Consider the following 19485-nt stretch of genomic DNA (forward strand, 5'->3'; position numbering starts at 1 on the left):
GGCTGGGTCTTTCACTCGCAACTGGAACTTGATAAGCCAATGTGGTGCCAACAAGGTTTTCATATGGTTGCAGTTTTGGTCCATTCCTGTAATACATGTTAGGAACAGCCACACACAAGTCTGTACTTTATTCATGAGAAGTAGAAGAACACAGGGTGAGAAAACTTTGGCTACTGGGGTTTGTGCCACATAGCTATAGCAAAAATCATTTTTTTTACCCTCTGTTGAAGGTTGCTGGTAATTCACAATAAGATAAGTGGGATTCATGTAAGCCACACAGCCCTGAATTCCACTGGGTCACAGAAATGAGGCCTACTCTGATTAATTTCCTGCAATTCACAGTGCTGAATTCATATGCAGGATGTTTAGCTTCCCTAAGCAGTTAACCCCTTCCATGCTGATGACGAACCCCAGCCGTCATGCACTACGGTGCTCGTGTGCTGATGACGGCTGGGGTTTGTCACGGCCCGCCCCGGTTCGTGTTGTTTACAGCACACCAGGGGAATCGCGGCCACATGGAAGGGGTTAAACAGATTTGGAATTTCTTTCAGTAATGGCACAAAACAAAATGCTTTCACAGTGCTGCTCATTATATTCAGCGTATCAGCAGGCCTGAGAAGCTTCCTCTTAGAGACCCAGCCACAAATGAGCTTTAAAAACACTGACAAACACTCAATAGGAAAGCAGGAAGGCCTAAAAACGATCTATCGATCTATAGATATATAGATATAGATATATATGTGTACACACACACACACACACAAATGATTTGAGTGCTTAGTTAGGTTGCGATTTTATTCTGGCTTCTATAATAGACGATAATACTAAAAAGGCATGGAGCAGCAAGGAGGCTTGTTATTTGAAAAGATCATTAATAAGTAAAACAGCTGCTTCAATTATTATTATTTTTATTCATAATTTTTACTGTAAGCCCATGGCGGCCATGTTTAGGTAGCATCATATTTTCGTTTTTATTTTTGTGGTATGCTTGTAATAAAATAACACAATTAAGCATTGCAACAGCCTGCCAAGCCCCGCACCATTGACTATTCCAATACTTGTTAGAATAGCCGCTACATTACCCTATGTATACGATCTGAATTCATCTTATGATCCTGGCAGTGATCCGCATACAACAGTCACTATTTTTTTTAATATTTTCTTTTTACAAAGGAGACCACTGTGCCCACCTCCATTTGAAAGGAGATATGGAGTAACCATAAAATAATCCGTAATCTTTCCTTGTTCACCTTATTTTACAAAAGCTTTAGAAGTTTCACATATGAAACAGATGAGTTACTATAAAGGACATTATTAAAAGATGACGTTACATGAATAAAATAACTGAAAAGTCAACTAAGATATTCCATTTATATTCTACTTTAATATCAGTAAGTCACACCCTCCTGAAGAAGTTGCTTTTTGGTACCGGATAGTGCTAACATATTAAGAATAATTAGAAATTGAGAGCAAGCCAAACCAGGAGATCATTAAATCGTACAACAACACACTAAATACAGAGGTTTTCACAACTCTCTTTGAAAGCAGGGGAGGTCTGGAATAATTCTTACAAGTACAAGAGAAGTCTATTCTGAAGTTTCCAGGCTTGACTCAAAAACATGCATTCGCTTGAGTGATGAAGAAAAACAACTCCGTACCCAATACTAGATAGCAGGAGTATGCAAAGCATGTGTATCTACAGCACATATACCTCGAACATATATATATATATATATATATATATATATATATATATATATATATATATATATATATATATATATATATATATATATATATATATATATATATATATATATATTATTTTTGGACTGCTGCAGTTATTTGGCCATATTGATATCCCGAATTGCTGTGCTGCAGTTATTAACGACTTCCCTTACCAGAGAAAATGGCAGAACCAAGTCACGAAGCACCCCAAAAAGTCATGAAGCACCCAATAAGCCCCCCAAAAAATCTGAAAAGTCAACTAAGATATTCCATTTATATTCTACTTCTATTCTAAGTCACACCCTCCTGAAGAAGTTGTTTTTTGGTACCGGATAGTGCTAACCTATTAAGAATAATTAGAAATTGAGAGTAAGCCGAACCAGGAGATCATTACATCGTACAACGCACTAAATACAGAGGTTTTCACAACTCTCTTTGAAAGCAGGGGAGGTCTGGAATAATTCTTACAAGTACAGGAGAAGTCTATTCTGAAGTTTCCAGGCTTGACTCAAAAACGTTTATTCGCTTGGGTGATGAATCGGTTTCCAGCTTCCACTGTAGCGGTGCAAGCCTTTGCAAACATCTGGACAGCAATCATAGAATTTGGAAGTGACAGTTGCAGCAGACCCAGTGAAATAGAATTAAACATTACCCTTCACACTGCCAGGCATACTTTACCGCTTGAGCACACTGAAGCTGGGCAAGCTGAATTCTACATGTCAGACACAAAATGCATAGACAATTTGTGCATTACCCAGTGTGTCCAGTAATACTTTACAGTGCTCCTTTTCTGAGAATGAGAACACTCTGTTCAGTTGTTGGAAATGATGGAATGTGAACTGGTCAAAGCCCCAATTTGGGTCCCAATGCTGAGTTTGTTATCCCATAAAACTCCAATATTATGGCATGTGAAGTCAGGAGCTTGGTGGGTGGCTGATATTTATAACAGATCAGATGTTGCAGTCTTTGAAATAGGACTTAAACAGTGTTTAATTTCGAACTTAAGGCTTAAAGCTGTTCCTCCTGTGGTTCCTTCACCATGCAAGGCAGCGCAGCAGGAAGCTTGCTCTTTATATAGTGGACCAAAACGAAGTATACTGTATAAAGAGTCCAGGCAAAACCCAATTAGTTCACAGAGGCACAAATGATATCCCAATTGCTCTCTTTTGTGGTAGCGTGGGCGAGCAGTTAGGCATATCAGAGGGTAGTGCTAAGCATTTGTTAACACACACACAGGCAGTAATGAGACACCGACTCCAAGACCAATTTAGAAAAATAAGTAGCATTTTTATATACACTTTGATATCAAGAACTTCAATAGCAAGTAAGTACTTTTTTAAATATTGAATTTTGCAGGCAAGTAAAACCGTTACTTAAATGCGCATTTACGCACATTGCTTTCCTATGGAGGGAAAAGGGAAAGATAGATGATAGCATACAGTTAGTTACAGTCGGTTTTTGGGGGTCTTCTTCAGGACTTTGGGCCGTAGGAGGCAAAGGGCCAAAGTACCACCAGCAGTTACTCATTACCTGCACCTTCGGCGCCCGGGTGCAGAGGTGCTGGTCAAGTTGGTAGTTGTGTGTGCTGTGCCAGTAGAAGGAAGGGGGGCCACCTAGAAACATGCTGCAAGGAGGGACTTGAAGACAAGTCTGGAAGCTCACAATGGGGGAATCGATTTACAAGGATCTGGAGGATACTGCAGCACAGTCGGTTCATTGGTACCTGGACTGGGGGGCTCAGGAACACAGCAAAGAGGTCGGCTGGGCTTTGTGCTTCCTGCAGCTTTGGGTTTGTCGATCTCGCTGGTTGGAGGTGGAAGCTCAGGACAGCTGGCTAACTCTCGAAGTGGATATCTGCGGTGCAGAAGTCACTTGACGGCTGCTTGGTCTCGGTGTCGTTGGAGGCCGGATTAGACTCTAACGGTCTTGGCTTGCTGCAAGGGGTCTGGTTCCCTAGGTATTGGTCCCATGGAGCTCCGGTTGGTCGTGGTGTCCTCTCCCTTGGTGGGGGACAGATCTGACTTTCAGGAACACAGGTACATCTTCCTGCGGGGCTCAGGTGTCAGGCTGGTCCGTGAGCAGCAACTCTGTGAACCGGACTTTGCTCTTTGGCGCCTGAGGACTGCAGGGAAGTAGCTCCTCTGCCCGAATGGAGATTGCTGGCAATTTGCGAAGGGTTGGTAGTCTCCAGATGTTTTAGGAAGCTGGTCAGCTGCTGGACGATTCGCTGTCACGATTGTGGAGGCTTGGTGCAGGAAGGCAGAGTTTTGTACCAAAAGTCCACAGTCAAGTCTTCTGTTCTCGCTTTTCTTGCAGCTCTTCTTTATCCTCTCTTCTTGATCCATCGACCCGAGTTCCCGATGTCAGGGGTGCCACCTAAATACTCAATTTAGGGGTGTTACAGGGTGTGACAGGCTCCCTTCAGGGTTTCTACACCTTCTATATGACCACTTCCTGTGGCAAGTGGGCATAACCCTAAACCAGAAAGCCAAATTCCACAAAAACTAAGATGGTGTAATTCTAAAAGTCCAGTCTATTTCAGGTAACCAACCTTAGGGGTGGTACAAGCCTGAGAGGGGGGGGGAGGGGGGGGGGGGGGGACGCATCCCGAATAGCTAATTTTCCCACCTGTCCTGGTGCCAATCGACCTGGGGCCACTGTCTGGGGACGCCTTGGGTCATATATCAAAGGAGATAGAGGCCTTTGTAGCCTCCTGCCTTGATATGTGGATTACGTAGCCATCCTGCTTGGAGGATGTGATAACACCTCCGGCAGCAGCAGGCATGGATTCCACCCTACACGGGCTCTCACCTGCAGGGGCCAGAAGGCCACCTCTGAGGTGCCCTCTGGGTGCATGTACTAATAAATACATCACTGTATTAATATTAATATGAGATGGTTGATACCTAGCATGTCAAGTTTCAGTGAAGCCATCATGTAGCTGGGGAACTCCTAAACGACAGTGTCCAGCATATGTTCCGAAAATGACTTCCCTGTTCACTTGTAATATCCAAGAATTGACTTTGATACCACAGGGACATATCTTCCCATGCAGATATGTCCACATATGTAGCACAGTGTACCTTGCTTTAGGGCTGCAGGGCCTGCTGTAGGACTGCATGCAGTGTCTGTGGGCATGGCACACAGCAGATGTGCCACGTTGTGCCTTCACTTCTCTCTGCACCATGGGATGCAGCCAGCAATGGTAATTTGTTTACATGTTGGTGCTCAGGTGTCCCGTAGGGGGGCACAATACATGCTGCAGCCCTTGGAGATCCTCTTTAGCCTCCTTGCCCTAGGTACCAGGGGTACCATTTACTAGGAACTTACAAGGGTACCTAAATGTATTGCCAATTGGAGAAGCAATTGTACAGTTTTAGGGAAGGAGATCTGGCATTGGGGGCTGGACAGCAGCAACCCAGGGCACTTCTGACAAAACTGCATGAGATACCAGGCAAAAAGTGGGTGCTTTCCTACAAGACCTCTGCGATGTTTGGCTGAAAAAGCAAGTCAATGAAAAATGTGGCATTTAATGGTTTTGCAGAAGACTGACAAACCTTTCAAGTTCCTGGAACCCATCCTTTCAGAGGTGACAAATAAGCAAAGATTGGGATCGAACATCTATGAGAAGCGCATGGGGGCTGTTGCAAAGAGAATGCACTGTCCCCATTGGCAACGCGGTGTATCTTCATATTGGTGTGCCCTATTACTGACAATCTATTGCCCCCAGGGCAGAAGTCAACTTGTGGCTGACTGGGAAGTGGGGGAAAAATGACCAGTGCATTAGTGAAATACTTAGTGATTGCTTGAAGTAGCATCCGTCTGCACTTTGGGGTGGAGATCATCCTGCAGACAGAGACTGCACCCGCCTGCATGCAAATGCCTGGTGGGGTCCATACCACTGCCCTCAGGGGGTACACTAATGTGCAGCTACCTTTTAGTGGCACACAGTAAGTAAGGGTGCCTCCTCGCAACATCCTTGCCTTTGCACCTTCATCCATAATGGGGTGTAATCGCAGAGGCTAAGTGTTTCCCTCATTTGTATGGGACTACACACCCATGTAAATTAGGTAATTCCCTTTTAAAACAAAACCTGCACTGTATGACATGCATGTTGTGTCCTCAGGGCACGATATGTAATATGGTACCAGACTGGGCAATTGAATTTTATCAAATCGTAAACAAACATCACATTCTGCTCCCATTTTTTTTTTTTAGTTTGCCCATTCTTACAAAGGTTTTAATTCTAATCTTTTATACTGACTGGTATATTAGGCTTAGGAACAGCACGCAAGGGTAGGGAAGATCACAGCACTGTAAAAATTCAAATATGGAAAGTATCCATGACATACACAAGCACAGTCAAGACCTGGGTATACCAATGAAGAGTATACTCTGCCCTAAAAATAATTTGGAGGATGTAGAAGGACAGCTCTGGAAAACCTGCGTCACACATCCTTTTGAACTCTTAAGGAATCAGTTCTTATGGCCATCTTTATAGCATCCTACGGTTATTAACGTGCATTATTCCTATATCCTCGGATTATGTGTTACTTACAACTTTAAAATATAATGCAACAAAACTACATTTAGTTAGTATTGCAACTGTTCTTATGTAAAGCGCTCGGACATCCATTGTGTTTAGCTCAAGCCATATGAAACTACAACAAAATAAATAAAATAAATAAAGCCTAGGCGGGTTTGAACCCTGGCCCTGGCTTCAAGGATCACCAATCTGCACAACACTTTCACTACAGAGTATTGGTTTTTTTTCTTGGGTACAAATGGTACAATTGTGGAAGGGTGATTAAGTCAGGTAATGATAGATTGATTCATAGGCACACATTTATCAAACTCAATTTGGTTTTACTTTCAATTCGTAACAGTTTTCTATGACTGACACTGTAGTATTATGGCTACAAGGATGAAAGATATGTGGTGGCTGGCCAAGACACCATTCTCTTCAGAGAAGCGTGCCACAGTTTCGTAGAACATAGGAAAAATAGTACAATTCAAATGAGTCAGGAAGGTGTGCAAAAAGAATGGGAGGAAAATCTGTTGAAAGACAAATTAACAAGCGGAAAGAAAAATGAATAGTAAGAAATTGCAGCCGGGAGTTGTGGTAATGGAGAGATTAATGGAGAAATATACAAAGGGGGGGAGAAGCGAGACAATAACAAGCAACACTGCTTAAGATCACACCAGTGGATAAGCAGCTACAAGGGGAAGTGAATCCAGCAGAAGATGCAGGATATAGTTTTTGTGGCTTTTACTTCACCCAACACCCATCAGATGGTATTAATTACCAGTAAACTGGCTATTGAGATATTGCATGGGCTAGAATGGCTATTAACAGAGAATTATTCAATGAGTGGCAGACTTCCCATTTAAAGTATTTTTAGGTGTTCTTACTTGTAAAGAACAAAGTAGGCTTGTTTACCCTCTGTCATCTTTGTACTGTACAAAGGGTTCAATGCTTTTTTGTAAGGAGCTCTTTCTACTTGGAGGAGCAGAGGGTGGGAATTCTCCAAAAGAATGACCATGCATAGAATCCAGAGTACATTTAGAAGAATCTGCAGTTTTCCTATAGATAATATAGTTTGCAGTTTATTAGTAAGGACTGGCTGACACCTTTTGATCTTACACAGAGCATGCTACGACACATCACTCATCTGTTTCTTTTTTGTTAAATGGCCTTTTCCAACCTAAAGGGGAAAGTCATAAATCATAGCAGACAGAAGTCTTTTTTTGCCTAAAATAGCAATATGTTTCTAGTTTTGCCATCTTATCCTCTTAGTTCTGGCTCCTGGAAATTTTCCAGCATTGCCTCATTGTCTGTAAATTGCAGCTGCTGCAAAACAATGTTTGAAAAAACCTCAGTTATGTTAAGGATTTTAAAAAGTCAAAAAGCAAACAAAGCAGTGAGGATTGATGAACCTGTAAAGATTACAGGCTATGCACTGAAACTGAATACAGTAAAATACTTGTTGGGCAGGATGCTGAGGGAAATCGTGAATAAGCAATCGGGGATCTTTGAAGTTTGAACATAAATCACACCAGACTAAAGTCTTATAATACAATTGATCTAAACTGACTAATGGAGCATATTTTATGGTGCAACATGTTGCTAAAAGACACCTTCAACAACATGTTGAAAACAAACTGGCGTGGGGGTGGTGGGAAGGTTAAAAGCAGAAAGCGACAAATTGGGTGTTTTTTTTTAACTCTACAGGAGTACACAAGTTACTCCATTTTGTCTAAACCTGTTTTCAACAGAAAGCTTGATTGTTTCTCTGCAGATTTTTAAAGTTGAAGGAAGTCATGGGCTGCAGTAACTGTAAGGAATGCTAGCTTTTTGGATGATGAAGTTGCTTTATCGGGGACACCTTATTCTGTAAGTGTTTAGGAACAACCAAGCTCCTCCCCACCTTTTGAGCACCTTAAGATTAACTTTAAATACATCTTGTCTGGTGGTTTGCACAAACATTTGAAGCCAGTTACTATCCCTCCCTATGTGGAATAAATACATTGAATAGAAGTTGTTATAATCTTTCCTTCCTATTTGTGGAGTCTATTTCCACCTACAGGTTAGTCACGATTAATGTACAAGTTGTGCATAGTGGCTTAGAAGCGGTCGATCTTGGAGGTGTCCTGCTCCTTCACAACAAAGGTGAGTAAGATTTTTATCTAGTAAAGCGTGAATGGGACACTATCTGTAACTTCCGTAATGATCATTCGGGTGGATACTGTAATGGCAGATTCCACACCTATTTAACCTCCCTAGACAGTATGAAAGGGTATAAAAACTCTAACAATATCTCCTGCGCATCACCAGATGGCATCATCTGCTCGATCGTAATACTTTCTAGACTCCAGACATCATGACCTGGAGCCATCCTTGAGCACTGAAGTCCATTTATTTATTATTTGTTTCCATGCCCTCCAATGACAGATTTTGTTTCAACCAGCAGGGAGCAAAACAAACGTTTTCCCCTACAATCCATTTAACAGAACTTGGAGGCGGTAGGTGGGAAATAATCGGCAGCGAGATGGAGTATTCACTTAAGGAGCACTACTAAAAGTAAATGACCTATTTTTTTGATGACACTTCTAACGCAGATGCCTCACCTTCTGAATTAATATCAATTTATGCATTAGTGCATGGTTAAAGTATGAACAGATACTCACATCGCTGCCTGGCAAATTTGATCAACTGGAATGCCCCGAGCTGTGGTCATGGTCTTCACACTGGTGCAATGAGCTCCAAGACCCTTAGGTGTATGCTTTCTGACCGAGGAAAAGAGCACAAGTTGGTGCAAAGGATAATCTACAGAGATTAGATCAGTTTCTGGACCTCCTTTCCTCTCAGCACCAGCGAGCCTAACAAACTGCTGATAATCCATACTGCACTCCTTAGTTCTATCGATGTAGAATCTAAGGGCACGCTGCGGGTCCCACATATGTGGCAGGTCTCCTCCTTAGAAGGATGTTGAGAAGAAAAGAACAGGGAGTGTGATTGACGACTGCCCTTCATGAAATGGCAACCAATTTCAGAAAAGTCCCAAGTAATAGCTTTATCAGGGAAGAAGGTAGCATATGGCTGCCTGAATAAAGCGGCACGTAACTGCCTCAATGTGTAGAAGTGATTAAAATGAGGGCAGCCGATATAAAATACAGGAGAGCCCTTTAAAAAAAGCTATCACAAGAGGTGGTTTGAATATGGTGGGCTGGTCAGACAAAGGAAGAAAGGCTGACCGGGATATTAGTAACCTTTGACAGTGTTCGTAGCCAAAGATAAAACAAGTAAAAGGAAATCTGAGAATCTCGCCTGTAGAGGGTCAACCTATTTTCCTTCACACAAGGAGATAACTTTGGACCAAAGCCGCAATAAACTGATTTGGCAGAATAACGCAGGCTGTTGGAATGACACCCACTACTTCTGAGGGGAGATCAAAACCCCTCAGTTGGTGGTGCTGAATTTCCATGCATGAAGGTGGAGATTGTTGGGTTTTGGATAGAACACCTTTGTTGCTGCTGGGACAACATATCACCCTGAAGAGAAAGTTGAAGTGGAGGGCAGGCACTCAGTGTCAAAATTTCAGAGTACCAGACTCTGAGCCCAGTACGGGCGACCAGATTCAGTTGTACCCACTGAGCGAAAAACACCCACCCCCCACTCATGCTGGACAAGATGACACCAACTAAGTTTTTTTACCCCAATACTGAAAGATGTTGCTGATTGACTGAACACCTGTAAAATCTAGTGAAGTGTCAGCCATTGTCACCAGAGAGAGGTCCCAAGAGCCCACTCCACCCTGCTGTTTACTGTCCCATGAAGCTTGTGTTGTCAGCCAGAAACTGGACTGACTTTGACATTGAAAAAAGGCAGAAAGATCTTTAAGGCAAGGCAGATAGCACGCAGCACCAGAATATTTACCTAGCCATGCTGCTCCATCAGGGATCGAACATCTCTGTTCTCCTCTTTGTCCAGGTGATCCCCAAAGACTATGCACACGTCACCACTATGAGCTCCAGAGCGAGCAAACAGAATGGTCTATTGCGCATCAAATTGGGGAGTCATTCACCATGAAGACCATGAGCCCCTTAAGCCACATATTTCATTGAAGGCCTTGAATGTGCCAAAGAGATCAAGGCTTCAGCAGGATATAAAAAGTCCGTTGAAGGAAATGCCGGAGAACCATCAGACCGATCAGTATCGCTCGCCTGAAACATTGGGATAATAGTCTGAATGCCCAGGACACATGGAGTCTGGAAGGACTTTAAGGTTATTGTGCCCAGAAAAACCCATATAAAGGGAATCCTCTGAACAGACTGAAGATGGAATTTAGACTCACTGATTGAAAACTTCAGAGTGGGCAGTACAAACACTGCCGCTAGAAGGTGGTCCAAGACCAGACAATTCGAGCCAGTCATTGAGGATATGGGTATCCCTGACCTGCGCAGACCAGCTAAAACCATAGTCACAACTCTTCTCAAAGACAAGAGAGGACAATATAAGGCAGAAAGGCAGGACTTTTACTTGAAAGTGGTCTATCCTCCCTCCACTGCCACCACCACCACAAAGTGAGGATACTTCCTGTGGGACAGCTGGTCTACGGCCAAGAGAACATAAGTTAGTGTCCTAATTTCCATCGCCTCCTTTTTGAGGGAGGAGTTTAACAGTCTGAGTTCTACAATCGATCTCAGCAACCATCCTTCCTTTGTACCAGGACATACCGAGAGTGACAACCCAATCCAAATGATCTGCCTCTTCATCGTCATGATCATCATCAGCAACATTCTGAAGGCCTTGTATAGCAACCAAATCCGATACATAAATGCCCTCTATCCTCCTGAAATACTGCTGCCAAGGCAGAGGGACTAGTGTAGACCCTCTGCGAACCCGGAGGATTTGCTTAAATTAGTTTGACACGTTGATTCGTTCATTATCTCTAGAGCTTACAGAGCAGCGCCTGGTTTATGGAATGTTAACAGGATTGGGCGCTTGAGGAATTCTATTCTGCCTGTAGCAGACAGATTAAAGACGGCCCTCAAGCAAGAATGGGTTCTGGCAAAGAGGAATGTTTTCAACTGGCAATTTCCGAAGGCAGAGGTGAAGTCTGAACTAGATCGGATTCAAAAACACCAAGTCAAGGTCTGCAATTTCTCTTAGTGAAAGAAAAGCTGAGAGCTGAAGTGCATTTAGGAAACACCTAGGCCCCAATTAATAGTGCCCTGGAGGGTGTGTAGGGATTTATTAGGGGAGTTAACTCCCTCCAATTATGAGTTTTCTCATTGAAAATTTGTAATAATGTGTCAATGATAGTGCTTTCTGCTCCATAATCTTCACAGACCTGTAAACTTCACACAACTCAATATCAGCCTCTGGACAAATAGGGGTTGCGAATGGGTCACAATTATCAAAGCCACTTGCAATCAGGGCCATAGAATCGAATAATGTATTTGAATCAAATGCACTTTCGAGTTCCTTAACGAAGGCTGTGGCTTGGTTTTGTGCTGGAGGATTGCCCTAGGATGACAGACGCCTGTACATTAGGGTGTAATCCTTCTACGAGAAGTTATACCGACTTGCACAATGGCAGGCAGCAAGTCTTACACATTAGTACTTCCAGCTGAGGCATGCGGATACTGGTTTTGTGGACTTGGGACCGAGTCCATGATGTACGCCCTTTACATTGTACTGCTTAGAGGTGAAGAGAGATTTTATTATAGCATTATTGTTCAAGTTAGAAATTGATGAAATGTACTAGGGAATTTATTTTTCTAAGACTGTTTAATTTGGAGTAGATGGTCGCAATCTTTACATACTTGAATGGGCTTCATAATCATGTGAGACGATGCAGAGTTAATCATTATTAATTACTCCCACAAGGGATGGGCTATTCCTCCTCTTTCCCCTGAATTCTTGTTTTTGTAGGATGCCCTTCTGTCATGGGAGCGGTGAATAATTTATGAGCAGCTGTTGTAATGACTGATGACTTTTATATACCTGCATTAATTGTATTTCATATGAATAATATTACTCCAATTATTGTTATAAGGAGTAGGTTTCATTTTTAACCTTCTAAAAACTGAAATAAAATAAATACTCAACATTCTAATTCTCAGTGACAGTAAACCCTTTCTGTTACTGAGAAAGTTTGAGAATTGCACTCTCATTACAGTAGCCATCACTAACCACATGTTGGGACATCCTCTTCTGCGGACGAGGTTTGGTCATCAGTGGAAGGTTTCTTCTTTCCTAATCCAATGATTTTGGTAATTTTCTTTCCCGTTACTTTTGTAACTGTTCCCTTTGACTCCAACTTTGAACTTTTTTTCCTTTTCACTAGAAATAAAAAAAGAAAATAACTAAGGCCATTTAAATGTAAAACAAAGAAATAGAAGTGTGTCTATTTGAGAAAAGCAAAGTACAATCTCTATGAGAATGTTCAACCATTAAAAAAAACCTCATCGATATTATTTAAATTGCATTTATATAGCACTTACTACCTCTGATGAAGCGTTGAAAAACTTCAAGGCAAGTAGCAGCTGCCCGGGAGCCCAAAGTTAGCGGTCAGTTTATTAGTTATTAAGGCTAACTCTATACGTTAAAGGAAACCATTCCATGCATTAGTTTCTTTGAGATAATTAGTGACTTAGGTGTGATTATTCCAGGAGGCTATGTGAGCAGCAACTGCTTGCTGAAATCAATAGATATTGTTATGGTTTTCAAGAAAAGGTTAAAACAGATATGCATGAGATTTAGAGTGGATTATATACAAAAGAGGCATGCAGAAGGTAGAAGTGAAGCAAAGGTGCATTTAAATAACATAAGTGATCATGGAAGTAAGTTTAATTGAAGGCCAATTTTGTATTCACGATTTTAAGGAATATAGCTATAGCATTTTTTTGCACGCAATCTGTGGATGCAAACCTGTTGAAAGAGTTATAATCTGCACATCAAAAAACTAGTTTTTACATTCTTTGTAGAGGCACTTAAAAGCTGGCACAGATAAAGGAACTCTAGTGCTTGTTGAGACCCCTTTATTTATTTATTTTATTTATTTAAAAAGTTTTATATAGCGCAAACAAGATCTTCACAGATATCAGAGCGCTTTACATAGAAGGGTACATGAGGGAACATAGTCAAACAAGTAAATCAGGCTTTACACAGAGGGTGCATGGGGGAACATATTCAAACAAGTAAATCAATAAATCACATTACAAATAGTACAACTAAGTGACTACAAAGCCAATCATGTGAATGGTAAAACAACTCATACAAATAAGTAAAGGGGTCAAACATGTAATACAGATCGGTGCAGGGTGTTAATAGGGTTCGAGATAGTAGTTCAAGTGTATTTAGCCATGAGGATAGCTTTTACTTCTTTTTTAAAGAGTGTAGTGGAGGAGATAAGCCTGGTTTCGGGAGGGAGTGAGTTGAGTGGTGGATATCTTCGCTGGAGGTGAGATCAGAAGGAACTCTGTTTTCAGGGCATTGAGTTTGAGGTGATTATCGGCAAGCCAGGATTGGGTGCAACTGATCGTTGAGTTCAGGAGCAGGATGTCATTGGGTGATTGTAATTTGAGGTAAAGTTGGGTGTCATCAGCGTACATGTGAAAGTGTACATTGGATGCTTGTAGCAAGGTGGTGAGAGGTTCCATGACTAGGTTGAACAAAGTTGGGGATAGGGAAGATCCTTGGGGGACGCCTAGCGTTACAGGTATTGGCGAGGAAATCAGGTTGTTGCTCTTGAATTTTTGCGACCTGTTGTGAAGAAAGGAAGTGAACCACTTGAGGACAGTTCCAGATAAGCCCATTCTTGTGTTTAGTAGTTCTAGTAGATTCTCATGTTTAACGGTGTCGAATGCTGAGGAGAGATCAAGAAGGATGAGGAGGCAGGTGTCGTTTTGGTCTAGCATTTGAAGTGCGTCGTCAATTATGTGAGTCATAGCAGTTTCTGTGCTGTGTCCTGCTCGGAAGCCTGACTGGTGAGGGTTGAGGAGATCGAATTGCTCAATGTGTTTAGACAATTGTAGTTGTGCGCATTTTTCCAGCAGTTTGGCGAGAGTGGGGATATTGGTGATGGGACGGTAGTTGTTGAGATCCGAGGGGTCGGCTGTAGGTTTCTTTAGTAGAGGTGGGACCTGGCCAACTTTGAGGGAGTCAGGTATGCTGCCTTGTTGGAGAGAGCTGTTGATAATTTTAGTCCAGAGAGGGAGAAGAAAAGGGGTAAAGTCTTTTACTGCGGAGGCAGGGAGGGGGTCCGTGAGGTGATTGGATGGTTTCAGGGTGCTGAGTAGTTTGCCAATTTCTTCTTCCGAGTATATGCCGAAGGTTGACCATGTAGCATTGTTTTTTGGTTCAGTGGGTGCTAGGCATTGGGGTTTGGAGTAGAGGCTTGCGTCAATGAGGAGATCGCTTTTTATTTTGTCGGTTTTTTGGATAAAGAAAGCAGCGAAGTCTTCACAGGAGGGTACCTCATGCCCAGTGTTGAGTGGTTGTGGTTGCTCCTTGGATTGTGACTTGATTAGCTCAAACAGTTTTCTCGGGCGGTTTTTTGCTTGGTCGAGTTGGAGGCTGAAGAAGTCCGATTTTGAGCGTTTTATTTTCCCGAAGTAGGCGTTTCTCTTTTTCTTCAGATCTTTTAGGTGCATTGCGGAGGGGGCTGATCTCCAGGTCCGTTCTGCCATTCGCATGTCTCGTCTATCCTCGTTGAGACTCCCGTCGTACCATGGTTTAGAGATTTTAGTAGAGACTCTTTTTAGCTGCATAGGTGCGACCTCATTAATTATAGAGGTCATAGCGTTGATATAGTGGTCAGTCAGAGTTTGGACGTCCGTGGCGCCTGTAGGTGGGAGTAGGAGATTGCAACTGTTAGGGGGCAAAGAGTATGGTTTGAGTTTTTTCAAGTCTCTTTTCCAGACTTTGGGCTTGGAGAGTTGAGTCGGGTTGACTTTGACTTTTTCATTGATAAAGAATGTGATAATATAGTGATCTGACCAGTCACAGGGTTGGATGGATTCGAGTTGGATAGATTCCTCTTTGGAGATGATCAGGTCGAGGGTAGAGCCTTTCTCGTGGGTTGGGCTGTTGCATATTTGGGTGAGGTTAAGGGCATCGAGGAAATTTTTAAGACTATTTACCACCGCGTCGTTGCGGTCATTCAGTGGAGGTTGAAGTCACCAAGGTATATTTGGGTGAGCTGCCGTCCGGAATTGGTTGAGATCATATCCATGATTTGTTGGGAAAAGGTGAGATTGTCCCTGGGTGGGTGGTAAATGCTGTGAAGAGAGCATATCGGTTTGCCCTCACTAATGATGTCGAGGCAGATGTATTCCCAGGATGTTGGGGATGGTAGGGATGTGGAATTGACTTTCTGAACAGAGAGGTTGTCCCTGTAGATGCATGCGATTCCACCACCTATTTGGCCTGTTCTGTCGAGCCTGATAATGTGATAGTTGGGAGGAACCAGAATGTCCATTATGGGTGTCGAAGATTCAGTTAGCCACGTTTCAGTCAGGATGATTAGGTCAAGGTCCTGCGATAAGAGTAGTTCAGCAATGGCGGCGGAATGTTTCGTGGCCGATCTGTAGTTGAGAAGAGTGCATTGTTGCATTGTTGCAACTGTCAAGCAGTGCAACATTTAAGCACATTCCGTTAACCAGAATTACAAGTTGAGACCACCTTGTCCTACTGTATGCAATGCAAGCAATACTTTCAGACCCAGAGAAACCCCTTTTGTTTACCTACTACGCCAGCATATTCAATACCATAAAGTATTGCGACAGTTTTTGCAAATCATTTGCACCATACATAATCTACCCATATAATATAAAACATGTTCTGCAAATACCCACCATCTTAAAATATACCTAGGTAATTGGTAAACACGCTGCAGCAATCGTTAGTAAATATAGTGCATGTTTCTGACCCATTCAATTGGTTCAGAAGGTGCCATCCCTGTGTCCTCCTAAAGAGCAGAGCCCCATAGGACAGACACCATGTGACAGACACCATGGCCTTGTCTGAGCTCACCATCACCCTCGAGCGTCCACCTTGCCTCGTAGTGGACATTATGTAAAATACTGCAGATTTGTCCGCAGAAATATTGCATGGCTCAACAAGCAGATCAGATTTTGTAATGAGGTTTAAGCACGGAGGTCTACTGACGTAATGACGTCACATAAACAAAACTTTTATTACGTGAAACTAACTTTCTACAAATTTAACATGCACTTCTAGATGCTTTGCCACTTCTGAGCTTATGTTGAAAAAGAACGTCCCTGTCCTTAATACCTTCATTCAGTATTTAGGCTACACTGCACGCTATTTTTATCCGACTATCCCCGACAATCTCAGTTTAAAATGGCAATCAATGTGGTGCATATAAACTAATATATGTTGTGAGCTTCAACGTACACTTACCCTGTTCTTTTCCATTAAGGAAAACATTCCCGTTCTCCACAGCACCCTCTCCGTCGGAACTTGGTCGCTCAGATGACAATTTCTATATGGAAAATAAAGACAATATCACATAGAGCCATGCACGCGAAAACAAGATGCTTAAATTAATCTAAAATTTCAAACTAAAGCAAATAGTCCAAACTTTTCCTCATTGACTCACAACAGTTGCATATGCCATTGTCGTCACTGATCATAAATGTTTAGAAAATGCCCTAAAACATGGAATAGGCCTCTACATTATCATTCAAGAGCTGGAAATTAATACTTAAAAAACAAGATGGTACTAGTAACATGACTAATGATATGCACATACATAACTGAGCACGCGTAACATTAGAGTGTTATGAATGTCACAGCAAAAGAATTCTAGGCAAAATGCTATACAAATTAATTCCTCAAATAAAGAATTACTTGGCCCTTAAGTATTAGTCTAACACCAATTATTTCTCTTTACATTTCATGAGAGATGAAAATCTTAAATATATTAGGAAACAAAGTTTATTAACACAACTAGATAACTTTCAAGAGTGTATCACAAGTGCTCTGTGAGCTATTCGTAACCAAAGAACATAACCGCCAATTGCATCGATAAGCAAAAAGGTTTTCTTCCCATTTAATCAATTAGTTGCTATAGGGGACCTCGATTTTAACAAGGTGGGCTATACAAGATCTATTGGCCTAGTTGATACTTTTTTAGCCATGATGCACAGCATCGAGGCCGGTGTGCACCATGGCTGAAAGTAAATAAACAGAAGTGCTATGAAGCATCTAGCGTCATATGATTTTTATTTCCTTTACCTTCAGCAGTGCTTGAAGTAAAGAAAACAAAAGCGCTCTGAAGCAGCCACAGCACCTTCTTTTAGGTGAGCCACCGGGGGTTGGGTCGGGGAAGGTGGAAGAAATAACTGGGATTCAGGGGTGCAGACAAACAAGGACAGGGTGGAAGCGGGCTACGATTAAAGCTACGACAGGAGTGGTGGAGGTAAGAAATGCTGGGGGGGCAAGCACTAAATGGGGGTTATGGGGAGGGGGGAGCTAGTAGACGGGCAAGCAACAGGGACGGAAGGTCAGAGTAGGCAGTGATGGGAGTGAGGATGTGGGAGGGACGGGGCAAGCAAGCACAGAATGTGGGTGCAGTATGAGGGGCAGGTAGACACGTTCTGCAAAACTATGTATTCTTATGAAGTGCATCAGTATGATTTTTTTTTTAAAGTAACTCTGTAAGCATGCTACCAGTGGAAGGATACTGGTCGCATGCAGGAAACTGTATTTGGTCCACGTTCTATGGAACCCGATATACAGAGGAAGAAAACAGGAAGTTGGAGGCACTGACCAAAGAGAAGCAAGGAAATGAGCGATATCTACCAATGGTAAGTCATGGGCGCGCTCTAACGGCCACATGCATCATTGCACCCGTTTGAGATTCCTAAATTGCGAAAATTAAGGAATCGCAATTTAGAAATCGCAAACTGCAATGCATGAACAATTTGCATTTATTTTTGCGATTCTGTATTTTTCCTTAATTGCGATTCACAATTTGCGAATCACAATTAAGGAAAACGCTTCCCATTGATTCCTATGGGCCAAAAGGCCCATATGAATGAATGGGAAGGCATTCCCATTTTGCGAATTTCAAATTGCGAATCGCAAAATGTGAATGCAATTTCAAGGGTGCAGGGGGGGTCCAAAGAACCCCTCCCTGCACCCCTGAAATGTAACTTTAAATGCAATTTACACACACACATGCCCCAAGGGCATGCGTGTGTGTAAATTAAAACTTTCAAATATGCGATTTGTGCATATTTGAAAGTTTTCGGTAAATTAGCATGAAGTTCAACTTCATGCTAATTTACCACTTCCAAATTGCGAATTCGCAATTACAAAATGATCATGCATTGCATTTAGGAAATCTGAAATTGCGATTTCTTAAATGCAATCGCAATTTTAGAATTCGCAACATGGTTACGATTCCTAAAATTGCGAAATGCATGATGCATTCAAAATTAGTCAATTGCATTCGCAAACCGCCGAAAATTACAATTCACACCGTTTGCGAATGCAATTGACTTTGATGCATGTGGGCATATGCCCTTTTTGATTATTATTATTTTTTAAAAGAGGCTCTCGAGTGACAGCACATTTGCGGTCTCAGGCGAGACCTAAAAATTAGGTGTCTACTCACAAAGTTAGAATTCTACCGACAACATGTTTACTCCAATCATGTCACCATATTTCTTTTGAGATTAACAAAAATTCAAAAGACTACTGGTGGAAACCTGTACAAGCCAATTACTTATCTGAATACATTTATTGCACTAAACGTTTATCTGAGAATTGTCCACAGGGCAGACAATAATCAAAGGTGAGTTTGGAAATCTATTCTACAAACTCCTCTGACACATCAATGTGCACATGCTTACACTAAGTACATTTAGCACTGTTTCTAGGGAGGGAATAGCCACACAAGTGGTTTACGAATTCCTGCAGATATTTATGTTGGTAGATTTTTCACATGAATTTTGTGTGGCCACCCCTCAGACCATCCTATTTCCTGCCATTTAACCCAAACCCAACGTGAATACGATGCTGTGCAGCAGGGCTTTCAAAAAGACAAAAAAAGGCTCAGAGGTCGGCTGCATCTTTTTTAGTTGCACTCACCAAACATACATGCGCCTAGAAATGACAAGTGTGCTTTTTTTTCTCTTTGTTGATCCACGTTGGATCGGTAAACAAAAAGCGTAGTGCAGGTGAGGGGAAGCCACACAGAGGACAATGTGCAGAATCAC

General features: G+C 42.1%; 1 protein-coding gene across 2 annotated transcripts in view; it reads right to left on the reverse strand.

Annotated features, from left to right (window-relative positions):
* Positions 1–19485, reverse strand: part of AFAP1 (actin filament associated protein 1) — a 423233-nt gene that overhangs the window by 96975 nt on the left and 306773 nt on the right. For both annotated transcript variants that reach the window (XM_086964131.1, XM_086964132.1), the window contains exons 8-9: positions 16661–16742; positions 12428–12577 (exon numbers count right to left, since the gene is read on the reverse strand). In XM_086964131.1, coding sequence (XP_086820257.1) covers positions 12428–12577; positions 16661–16742 — 232 coding nt within the window. The remainder of the gene's footprint in view (positions 1–12427; positions 12578–16660; positions 16743–19485) is intronic.

Source organism: Lissotriton vulgaris, chromosome 3_2, assembly GCF_964263255.1.
Source record: "Lissotriton vulgaris chromosome 3_2, aLisVul1.2, whole genome shotgun sequence".
In the NCBI taxonomy this organism is placed as follows: Eukaryota; Metazoa; Chordata; class Amphibia; order Caudata; family Salamandridae; genus Lissotriton; species Lissotriton vulgaris.